Source organism: Alexandromys fortis, unplaced genomic scaffold (genome assembly GCF_014885135.2).
Source record: "Alexandromys fortis isolate MF-2015 unplaced genomic scaffold, M_Fortis_MF-2015_v1.1 scaffold_58, whole genome shotgun sequence".
NCBI classification, from domain to species: domain Eukaryota; kingdom Metazoa; phylum Chordata; class Mammalia; order Rodentia; family Cricetidae; genus Alexandromys; species Alexandromys fortis.
The window spans coordinates 8,193,701-8,206,007 of record NW_026067940.1 but is presented as its reverse complement, the minus strand read 5'-3'; the positions used below and the strand labels follow the sequence as shown (position 1 = coordinate 8,206,007).

The following is a 12,307-nucleotide window of genomic DNA, read 5'->3' as shown; positions in this document are numbered from 1 at the left end:
GGGGGAGAGGAGTGGGGGGAGGGGGAGAGGAGAGGGAGGAGGGGGGAAAAGGGAGATGGGGAGGGAAATGGGAGGCGGGGAGGAGGCGGAAATCTTTTTTTTTCAATAAAAAATTATATTTAAAAAAATGTTTACCCTTATTCACAGTCAGAAGAAAATGGAAAATAGAATTTTAAATCCTTAGTGTTTTACAAATAGGATATGGAACACTCCCAACTTCCTTTTACCAAATAGTATAGTTCATGTTTATCTTTAAAAGTATTTATTTCAATCATTTCAGTAGTGTGTGTGTGTGCACGCATGTGTGTGCATGGTGTACACAACAATGTACAGTGAGGCTAAGAGAAGATGGTGGAGTGTCCTAGGAATTAGAGTTAGAGGTATTAACTGGGCACCAGACTTGTTACACCGGTGCTGGGATCCACCCCTGATCCTTTTGAAGGCTGGGCCATCTCTCCAGCCCCAGGCAATATTAATTTTTAATATAATTTTGTTCAAATGTTTTTTTCCGACTTAGGGATTTATTACATTTCTACAAGCACTCCCTGAGAAGAGTAAGTACAGGCGAGGATCCAGGTGGATACTCACTGGCACAGAAGACAGTGTAGACCCACGAACCATTCTCATCACAAGTAAGATGGCTTGAATTGATTTTCCTGAAGCCATGACGGCAGGCGTATTTAAGAATAGTTCCAGTGGAGAAGGTTGTCCCATACAACTGGCTGACTGGAGCAGCAAATGGCAAATTCGGTGGAAGTCCACAATCACCTGAACCAAAATACAAGGAACACCACAAGCTGCATCTTGGGAGACAGACCCTCAGCATTTCAGGAGTAATGTTTACAAAGCAAGGACCATGTTTCTTTTTCATCTGGACTCTCACTACCCCAAATCTCAAGGAACGTAATAGATAATCACTGACATGTGCTTCCCAACAACAATAGCGACGACAATGAAGAAGGCATAGAAATTTCACCCACTCTTTCCTATTCTGTAGTATAAGTAAACTTATTATTTTTTCATTGTTTACATCTGCCTACTCAAAATACAGTCATCTATGTCATGGCAAGTAATATTTCTTGCTGACTCTGTAAGAATATATTTCATTATGCAAGATAAGCTGTCTCAGGATGCAGAGATGAGAAGTGTTTCAGTTTTGTTCTCTTGGAGCTTTTGAATTTTGTATGAATTGTCTTTTCTAAATGTTTTTCTAAATCATCACAATGTGAAGACTACAATAAACCCTTAGGTAAAAAATAGTCTTAATCCTACTTTCCTAGTAAGAATTATTAGATAAAATACTAAATGCCTTTTACATGGCCCAGTGGAATTATCTGTATTTATTCTATATAAATAGTCAATTAAACAGTGGGGGAATTTTTGTGCAGACTGGCACATAATATATATTTATTTCTGGTCATAGTTGCTTTGAATTTAGATTATTTGTAAATCTAAATAAATATCGAAAGCACCTATGAAACCATCTTTAGTCAGGATTAGAGAAAATTTTCTGAAATCCCAAGACATCTAATATACCCTACAATGTAAAAAATGTGTTTCCACTCTACATTGCTTAAGGCGGGTATGTGACGGACTCATGGTGTAGTGACATCTGGCTTGTGCCCCCCTCCCCACCCTTATCCATTACTTACCAAGAACAGGAGCCATCAGAACTGTGGCCAAGGTCAGTTGGAAGAGAATTGAATGAGAGGTTCTCCACAGCTCCAGGAAGGACCAAGCTGTCTTTATTCCCTTTCTGCCGAGGGTGGAGCTCTTGGTGAGTGGATGTGAAGCTCTTGGAGAGCACATGATCTGATGCTTTTCCAGGATGCTTATACCAGGAAAACTCATAGTCATTGGTTAGACGCTGAAAATAACATAGGAACTGTCTTCAAAGGAACTGTAACCGAGTCTACAAGAAAACATATTGAATACAAATATTTATAACACACAGCAGCTTCTATTGGCATAATATACCCCAGGAACTTACTCAGAAGACCAGTTAATTCTATATGGAGAGATAAGTGTAAGGCTTCTGGAAGCGGCTCCCTATGTGGTAAGTGTTGCTCTCAAATCTAACATGGTGGGTGCAGAATACTTTATTTTAAAATGGAAACCAAGGACCACCCACCTCCATCCAGGGAACCCTGATTGTTCTTTGGGCTGACGAGGGAGGGGGACTTGATTGGGGGAGGGGGGGAGAAATGGGAGGCGGCGATGAGGAAGAGATAGAAATCTTTAATAAATAAATAAAAAAGAAATAGCCTGAACTAAATGATGTCCCTAAAAAAATAAAAAATAAAATAAAATGGAAACCAAGTGTAGACATAGTAGTAACAGAGAGAAATTGGAGGCATCTCTAGGACAATGTGGTCATCACTTTGATGAGTTAGAAGATAGGAATTTTAATAGAAAGGTGTTGGTTGTCTGTTAAAAACAGGGAGAGACAGATTAGAAGTAGATTTGCCTGGGTTATCAGTCCCAAGGTTCCTCAGTGAACAGACAAACCTTTCTGTTGGTTTTGAGTGACTGCTCTTCCCTGACGTCACGATGGTGTGTGTTAACAAGGTAGCATCAAAGAGAGAGAAGTGAGTGACAGGGAGATTTACTTCAAACATATGTGCACTGAACATCAACACACCCATCTTACTAATAAATAATGATCAACATCTTATTAATAAATTATTAATAAAATAAGAACTGCTGAATACCCAGGCACAGATAAACCTCACACAATGTTAGTGGGCCATTTAACACCATTCTTGCTAATGAACCATGGAGAAACATCAGAGCTAAATGACATTGTAGATAACAGAGATTTAATGGGCATCTACAAAGTATGCCACTACCAGCCACAGGACATCCATTGTTCTCAGAAGCTCATAAAATACTCTCTAATAAGCCCGGTGGTGGTGGCGCACACTTTTAATCCCAGCACACAAGAGGCAAAGGCTGGCAGGTCTCTGTGAGTTCAAGGCTAGGCTAGCCAGTCTACAGAGCTAGTTCCAGGACAGCTAGGGCTGTTATACAGAGAAGCCCAGTCTCAATATATACATATACATACACATATATATATGTGTATGTATATGTATATATATATGAAGGAATGGATATCTAAAATTGCCTACATAAAAGCCAGAGGTTGTACATAAATAACTTGATATGCCCACACATATTAATAAAACAGAACAAACAAAACCTCAAATTAATAAATGAAAAAGTAATAAATATAAGGGCAAAAGTTAAGAAACTAGAAATAAAAAGAACAACACAAAGGTCAGTGGAATGGAGATGGCCAGCCAGCTAGAGATAGGGAGGAGAGAGGAAGACTGGGCGAGACATAAGAACCCAAATTAACAAAACTAGAGATGAAAAAGCAAACATTACCAATGTGAAATTGAGAGGTTAATTAGACACACTTTGAAAACTAAAATACTGAAGAAGACACTACACTATGGAAAGATCTCACCTCTCATAGGTCAGCAGAATCAATATTGTGAAAATGGTAGATGAGCAACAAATTGGAAAATCTACAAAATATAGGTACATTTCTAGCTACTGAATGACGAGAACATAAGTAATACAAGTAGACCTTTATTAATCATTAAGAGTAAAGCTAATAAGAAGTCTCCCAACTGAAAAGAAGCATGGGCCTGAATGGTTTCTACCGTTATCCTTAAAGAAGCATTGGCACCAGTGATCCTCAAATTATACTATAACATAGAAATGGAAAGGAAACTACGGAATTCATTTTACAGATCTAGTATTACACTGACACCAAAACCTGATCAAGAGATGTAGGGACAGAGGGTAAAATTATAGCTCAATCTCCCTGAAGAATGTGAAGGAATAAATTCTTAATAAAATACTTAGAAACTCAATTCAGCAACATAACAATGATAGCTTACAATGGTCAATTTGTCTTTATTCCAAGGATGCAAGGGTAGTTCAACATACACTATTCAATAAATGTAAGGCAGAACACAAATTGACTTAAGTACAGAAATCACACAACTGTCTCACAGGTGCAGGAATAAAAAGCCTGCAATGAGTTCAACACATCTTCGTGATAAAAACCCAAAAGGAAATGAGAACAGAAAGAATATATCTTGACATATTAAAGGCCATGTACAACAAACATATAGCCACATTTCACAACTGAGACCTTCCCCTGTAACTATGGGCAAGACCAGGGCATCCATTTTCTCCAACATATTCTTTAGAGCACTTGAAATAAGAAAGAATAATATATTGCCAAAGCAATAATTAAAGAAAAAGCAATTCAAATAATAGAGGTCATCCCTATTTGTAGATGAGATGAGCCTGTAAATAAGAGGCTTTAATTCTCCACCCAAAAGTTCTTAGACCTGATAAGCACTGCAGAAATGCAATAGGTTACAGAATCAACATTACAACATCAGCATGTTTTTTAATATCAAGAATGAATGTGCCAAGAGAATCAGGAAAACAATCCATTCACTGCAGTTTCAAAAGTACTTAGGGAAAAAATCCTAACCATGGAGGCAAAAATACTCTACAATGAAAACTTTAGAACAGTAGAAAAATGGGGAAAAAAATTAGAAGATTGAAAGACTTTCAATACTCATGTACCAACAGAGTAGGAATCCCCATCAAAATTCCAAAGACATTCCTCACAGAACAAAAATAATGAGAAAAAAAAAAAACTAAAATTCATATGGGAGCACAACAGGCCCCAGACAGTAAACAAGCAATTGAGCAAAAAGAGCAATGTACGATGTATCATTATATCTGATTTCAAATTACACCAGAGAGCCACAGTAACAGAAGCAGCATGGTGCTGGCACAAAAGCAGACTTTCAAAGCAAGGGAGCAGAATCAAAGACCCAGAGCCAATCCTCCTTGCATACACTTACCAGATTCTCAACAAAGGAACAAAAAACAAATACACTGAAGAGAAGACGACCTCTTCAACAAACAGTGCCGGGAAAACCAGACACCCCCATGTTAGAGGAACGAAACTAGGTTCTTCTGTCTCAGGTGACACAAAAGTCATTTCAAAATGAATTAAAGATTTTGTTTTAAGGCGGGAAACTGACACCACTCGAGGAAAGGTAAGACAAAAGGCCTCAGGGTATGGACGTGTTGCTCAGACGTCTCACAGCCTTAAAAAAATTAAAATTTTTAAAATGTCTTTTTGCAATACTAAGAATAAAGTACTTTTTTTGTCCCACCCTCGACAGCATGCACATAGCCTGTCTTTTAGATCTTAGCCTGTTTTATCTTACTGTAGCAGTACTTTTGCTGACTATTACCTGGCACTAGCATTTTTAAAAATTTATCTTAATCTAAACTGTCTTGGAGATTTGTTAGGCCTATTCCACGTGGTCACCTTTAATCAAGATGGCGATGAAATCATGTGGCATATATTTTTTAACTCTAGTAAAATGGCGATCCAAAATTCAAAATGGAATTATGATTATGTTTTTTTTTAATTACTCATGCAAGCTGGGCAGTAGTGGTGCACACCTTTAATCCCAGCACTGGGGAGGCAGAGGCAGGCGGATCTCTGTGAGTTCGAGGCCAGCCTGATCTACAAGAGCTAGTTCCAGGACAGGAACCAAAAAGCTACGGAGAAACTCTGTCTCGAAAATCAAAAATAAATAAATAAATAAATAAATAACTCATACATAGATCTTAAGTAAATAAAACATGGGTCTACCAAATGGAGATCCATAATACAATTTTAGAGCCAGCTTTTTAATATAAAAAGCACATAGCAGTTTTAACATTATCTATCAAAAAGTCATCTGAATTTATGTTAACCCAAATTTAGTAACCAGGGCTTAAAAGTCTCAGCTCCATTCTTGCAAGAAAACTTATATAGACAAACTTTTTAACAAGCACATTTAGTGTTTGTATGTATGAGACACCATAGCAAACATAGTTTGCATCTCTTTTTTTCCTTGCTTTTTAGATGATATATCAAAATCACTCTTGCTTATTAAACAACATAAAAACTTACCAAAAGTCTCTCTTGTGGTCTTTTTCACTGGTGTATGGTGTATGGCTACAATATTCTAAACAAGAACAGAAACATGCATATCCTGTACCAGTATGAAAGATTTGAGACCTACAGTAGTTTTTACATATACATTAATTAAATAAACTATGAACCTCCGAACAACACATGGGCTGGTGAGCAGACAGCTGTAAAAGAGGAAGCACAAATAACAGATGGAGAGATGAAAACTTGTACACCGTCCTCAACCACTGGGGAAATGCAATTTCAAACTACACGAAGAGGCCATCTCTTCTTGATGGAAAGGCTATCATTAAGAAAACACATAGAGGACTGGGCGGTGGTGATGCATGCTTTTAATCCCATCACTCTGGAGGCTGGGGCAGGCAGATCTCTGTGAGTTCAAGGCCAGTCTGGGCTACAAAGTGAGTTCCAGGACAGGTTCCAAAGCTACATAGAAACCCTGTCTTAAAAAAAAAATAAAATAAAACCAAATAAAATCCAAAACAAATAGCAGGAGTGGAGAGATGGTGGAGCAGTTAAGAGTACGGGCTGATCTTCCAGGGGACCTGAGTTCAATTCCCAGCACCCATGTGCTGGCTCACAGCCACCTGTAAATCTGCAATGAGATTTGGTGCCCTCTTCTGGCACGCAGAATAAGCACATACAAAAAAAAAAAAAAAACACAGTAACAAATGAAGACACTATGGGGGAAGTGTCGCCTTAGACACTGCTGGTGGTCATAAAAATCAGCTCAGCCGCTATGGACAAAAGTGTAGACATCTCTAACGAAAGCTAAAACTAGAGTTGCCATGTGCCCTGGCGGTGACGCTCCTGGGGAAATGCCTGAGAGAGTAGATGCTGACACACCTGCTCGCACATGTTTGTGTGTCAGCACCCACAATGACTTGAGTGGGGGGAGGATAAGACTGTATTGTATGTGCATAGCGGAGTCGTACTAAGCCCCAAAGAAGAATGGAATGATGTCCTTTCCAGGAAACGGACGGAACTGAAGATCATTGTGTGAAGGCAAATACCATCCGCTTTCTCTCATGTGTACATCCTGACTTTAGACACAGTTATAGAGATACCGTGAAAGCAAAAGGGAGAATGTTCGGGAAAGGGAGGGAATAGTGTCAGGTCAGAGGAGAAAGCACGACAGACATAGGGGTTGAATGTGTCGGGGTCTATGATGCGCTTCAGGGAATGTGTCTTTTTGAAGTTCATCGTTGTGTATAACAATCAGCGTCTCAGCCGGGCATCATTTCAGAAGCTTCCTCTTGCTGTCTCTGAGAACGAACACAGAGACCCACAGCTGGACGACTTGTCAAGCGATAGACCTTGAAACCGTCCTAAATGAGATTCTTCATCAAACCCTCCCCTCAAGAAGCTACACAAAAGAGGAGACAGATTGTAAGACAAGGGGGGGTTGGAAGACATCACTAAAACTCTTCTAGACCCAGCAGGACGGATGCACACATGAACTAACTAGCAGAGACCATGGGAGCAGGCACAGAGCCTGCATGAGGTCAAGGTAGGCAGGGACCGGAGCTGAGGGGGAAGTAGGCTTCATCTTCTGTCTCTGAGCAGCAGCCACCTCCAATTGGCAATCACTCGCAAAGGAGGAGTTAGTTTCTCCAATGGCAACTCCCCGGGTATATAAGCCACACTTGAGAGGCTCCATCCCAAGGGCCGATGGCAACCAATGAACTCAGTGTTGTTTGTGTACATTTATTTTTGTCACACACTGCTTTGTTTGGGCTTTAGTTTTTCCAGTCTTACTGGTCTTTGGCTTGTGTATCACAGTTTCTGATTTCGTGGTTTTGTTTTGGTGTATGTGTGTGTGTACATGTGTGTCTCTTGTGCTTTTTATTTCTTTTTTAAATTATGGTTTGTTTGTTTGTTTGTTTGCCTGTTTTTTTCCTAAAGAGAGAATGAAAGAAAGCAAGAAATTGGATGGGAGGAGAGGTAGGGATATTCTGGGAAGAGACGGAAGGGGGAACGTGATCAAACTATATGAAAAAAAAATAGTTTTAATATAAAAAAACACAAGAGCTGGCAATATGCTTAGAAGGTAAAGGTACTTGCTGCCAAGCCTGATGATCTTGATTTGATTCTCTGAACCATACAGTGGAATGAGAGAACTGACCTCCATATGTGCGTACCGCACCCCATGCTCCCCCAATGCACACACTTTCATATTCTCACACTAGGAAAGCTAAAGTAGGAGAATCACAGTCTGAGACCGCCTGGTAACTGGCTGAGAGATTTTGCCTGTTTTAAAGGTAGGCATGCGTGGAAGAAACTGACTTTTATGAGGAGGCGTCGAATGGAGGGTGGGGAGCTGGGTGAAGATTGGTGCTCTCGACACCACTCCGCTCACGGGAGCTGACTTCAGTCCTACCGGCAGATGGCTGCCAGGCACATTTGCTTAATGACAAAGAAGTCGTTTCATGTCCTGCATTTGCCATGGCCTCACCCTGAGGTCACATTTCTAGTGCTGGGATCACAGAGCACGCTGTGCCCTCGGAGGCTTTTCTCCTTTTTATAAAGTTAGAATGTTGGTTTTGTGTATATCTGTTAGGACTGTTGAGCGAATTTAACACTGATAGCCTCTGGAAAGGAGTTGGCATAATGCTTGCACCATGAAAATACGTTCTTCCGTTAGAAAAGACTTGGGAAGCTAATCCCAGAATTGAGATTAGGACGTGCCAAAAACAGAACTCTTAGAAATTAAAACATCACTTGATGTGGGAGTGTCATATATCAATCTGTTGATTTCATTGGTTAAGTTATAATAAACCAACTGCTTGGCCTCAGCTTGGAACATAGATGGGAGGAGTAAACAGAATAGAATTCTGGGCGGAAGAGGAAGTGAGGTCAGACTCTGCTCTGCTCCCAGAGAGACGCCATGCTCAGCTCTCCTGGGTAGACGCATGATGGATGGAGGCTAGAATCTTCGCGGTAAGCGCACCTTGGGGTGCTTACAAACATCATTAGAAATGGGCTAGTCCAGGTGCGAGAATTAGCCTGTAAGGGCTAGAGTTCATGGGCCAAGCAGTTCTTTAAATGAATACAGTTTGTGTGTTGTTATTTCGGGCATGAGCTAGCCAAGCGGCTGGGGTGTTGGGGACGCAACCCCGCCGCCGCTCCTTATTTCAACAATCACTGAAGTGATTTAAAATATAATAAGGGGTGATTGCATTGCTGGGGCACTTTAGTTATGTGTGCTCCCATGCAAAGAAACACCCAATAGCATTGGTACCAGAGGCCCTTGGTCTGGTGTCCAGAGGCCTCTGTAAGAACCAGTTTATGTGCAGAGCAGATAGGGCTGTCATGCAGCCCTCTCCCTCATCTTCTGCTGCCTCCCAGGAGACATTCATGCAGTCCATAACCTTGTCTGCATATGTAAATCGCTGGCAGACCACGGGGTTCTGTTGGTAATGATCTTATTCGGTCATATTCCTCCCCGTGTGACTATCGAGGATAGCCGTGTCCACTTAAGGCATACAGCTCTGTGAGGTTTCATATTTCACATATTTCATATTTCAGGGCATCTTTATCACTTCCTCCAAAGTCACACTCTCATTAGTAAGCATTTCCTTTCTCTCTTCCCCAAACCGAGCAGCCACCAGCTAAATTCTGTGTCTCCAGATCTCCCTGCCCTAGATAGTGCTACGATGTGTGGCCCACTGCAATTGTTCAGCTTCAACCAATGGGCATGTGGGCTGTTGATTTATTAAACTAAAGATGCTCCCTGGTGTCTCACTGTCCCACTGAAAACCATTATCATAAGCATTTTTGGGGCTGGAGAGATGGCTCAGAGGTTAAGAGCATTGCCTGCTCTTCCAAAGGTCCTGAGTTCAATTCCCAGCAACCACATGGTGGCTCACAACCATCTGTAATGGGGTCTGGTGCCCTCTTCTGGCCTGCAGGCATACACACAGACAGAATATTGTATACATAATAAATAAATAAATAAATAAATAGATAAATATTTTTAAAAAATCCTTTAAAAAAAAGTGCATTTTCTCTCTCTGACATGCCGCGTCATTTCCTTTCCCTGCTGCTGTGATAATATGCCCTAACAGCAGCAATGTCAGTGAGAAAGGCTTCGTTTTCACTACAATTTTAGAGAGCAGTCTGTCAGGTGGGAGGTGCTAGCCGCAAGAGTTTGGGGAAAGCAGCCAAGTTGTATCTGTGTTTAGGAAAGAGAGAGCAATGAATTCTTGTGCACTGCTAGCTCTCTCCTTTTTCTTTAGCACAGGACCCTAGCCCAACAAATGGTCTTCTCACCTGAATTAACCTAATCTGCACCACCTCTCACTGAGTGTGGCCAGAGGCTAGTCTAATCTAGGTGAGCCTCACAGGCATGGCCAGAGGCTAGTCTAATCTAAGTGACCCTCACAGGCATGGCCAGAGGCTAGTCTAATCTAGGTGACCCTCATGGGTGTGCCTAGAGGCTTTTATCCTAAGAGGTCCCAGATCCTGTCAAGTTGACACATCAGTATTAACCCTCATACCCACCACACAGCATGCCTGAACCTAATCTACATTAAACATACTCAGAACACTGAGACAAAGTTGTCTAATACAAAGCCTACCTTGTAATAAAGTGCTGAAAATTCCATGTACACAAACGGGGCATTTTGTAGACATTATGGGATCAAAACCATAAAACACAACAACCCAGAACCCCCCTGGTAGCACAGTCATTACAGACTATCAATCATCCGCCTTCCACTCCCATGTTTGGCTGAGAGCTGCTGGTTCTCACGGGTGCTCAACATGGCCAGAGCACATTGCACTGTGTATATTGCCAGCCCAGGAAAACATCAGACTTCAAAATTCAAAGTATTGTTTCTGTGGCATGCATATCTGACAAAAATAAGTTCTGAGAATTATAGGAAAATCTGCCACGCTAGAGATCATTTATATTATAAACAATGCTGCAATGAACATTTGTGTACATTTTTTCTGTGTGAACATTTTCTTTTTCCATTTTTTCTAGGGCAACTATAGCTTGGCAAGAGACTCCTAGATCAGACAGTGACACTGCCGACATTCTTAGCAATAGTAAACTGGTTTCCAAAGTTACTCCATCATTTTACAGTCAAGAAGATTCTGATTTTTGACATTTTCCCTCAGAGCTTGTGTTTACTGTTTGTTTTTGTTTTTTGTTTGTTTGTTTGTTTGTTTGTTTGAGATATACTAGCCCTGTCTACTGTGAGCATGGTGTCTCACTGTGAGTTTGATTTAAATTCTTTTTATTCATCATCTAATCATCAGTGGTCCTGATGATATTTTCATACACTTTTATGCAGTTTGTGTAAGTCTGTTCTTTGGAGAAATGTGCATTCAAATAACTCTGCCTTTAATTTAATCCACCACCTTTTGTTGATAGCCTGTGAAGAAAAAGCTGTCCCTTTGAAGTCCTAGTAGTCCAAACTAGCCTTAAATTTCCTGTCTCCTAGCCTCTACTTCCCAGTGCTGGAATTACATGAGTCTGCCAACAGGCCCAGTTTTCCATTCATCCTTGAGAGTATCTAAACACGGGGTTTATTATTATTATTATAATGTAGTCCAACTTTTCTCTTTTTGTTGTTGCTTGTGTTTTTAGTGTCGTATATAAGAAATTGCTGTCTGGCCAAAAAGTAAAGATTCACATTGGTGTCTTCTGGTGAGAATTTCATAGTATGGCTTTTTTTGTTTGCTTTGTTTTTTGTTTTTTTTGAGGCAGGGTTTCTCTGTGTAACATCCCTGGCTGTCCTGGAACTCACTCTGTAGACCAGACTGGCCTCAAACTCACGGAGCTCTGCCTGCCTCTGTCTCCCGAATGCTTAAGTTAAAAGTCATATGCTACATGGCCCAACTGGCCTGGCTTTTAAGTTTAGGTTTAAAGTCTTTTATTTTTAAAAGCAGGGAACAATGCTAATTCTGGAAAAGGAACAGGAAGAGACACAGGGAAGACTAAAGTCTCTCCTGAGAGATGGCACAGAGGGTGACTGACTTCCTCTTAGCGGTGAGCTTATTCTCCCTCTCAAAGTTTTGTGCCCAGATGAAGAGAGAGACCTGGCAATGGTGCCAGCTCCCATCCCTCCTGTATGAGTGCAAGCTCTGTGTGTCCCTTTCCAGCCCTCTCACTTCCATGGGTAGCCAATACCATTGCCATTCCTACTCCCATGTGCAGGGACTAGACAAACCAACCAACACATTTGTGTTTTATAACCAGAAAAATGGTGCTGTACGTTTCTAAGCCACTATGCAACTTGTTTTCTTGTTAGGCATTACTATTTCCCCAGTTCT

At 40.8% G+C, this 12,307-nt stretch overlaps 1 protein-coding gene across 1 annotated transcript in view; it reads right to left on the bottom strand.

The window, feature by feature from the left end:
* Nucleotides 1-7,228, bottom strand: part of LOC126504985 (zona pellucida sperm-binding protein 3 receptor-like) — a 51,388-nt gene extending 44,160 nt beyond the window's left edge. The window contains 4 exon segments of the mRNA XM_050147609.1: nt 589-768; nt 1,653-1,831; nt 6,005-6,059; nt 7,093-7,228. Of these exon segments, the coding sequence (XP_050003566.1) occupies nt 589-768; nt 1,653-1,831; nt 6,005-6,059; nt 7,093-7,228 (550 nt within the window).
* Between the last annotated feature and the right edge of the window lie 5,079 nt (nt 7,229-12,307).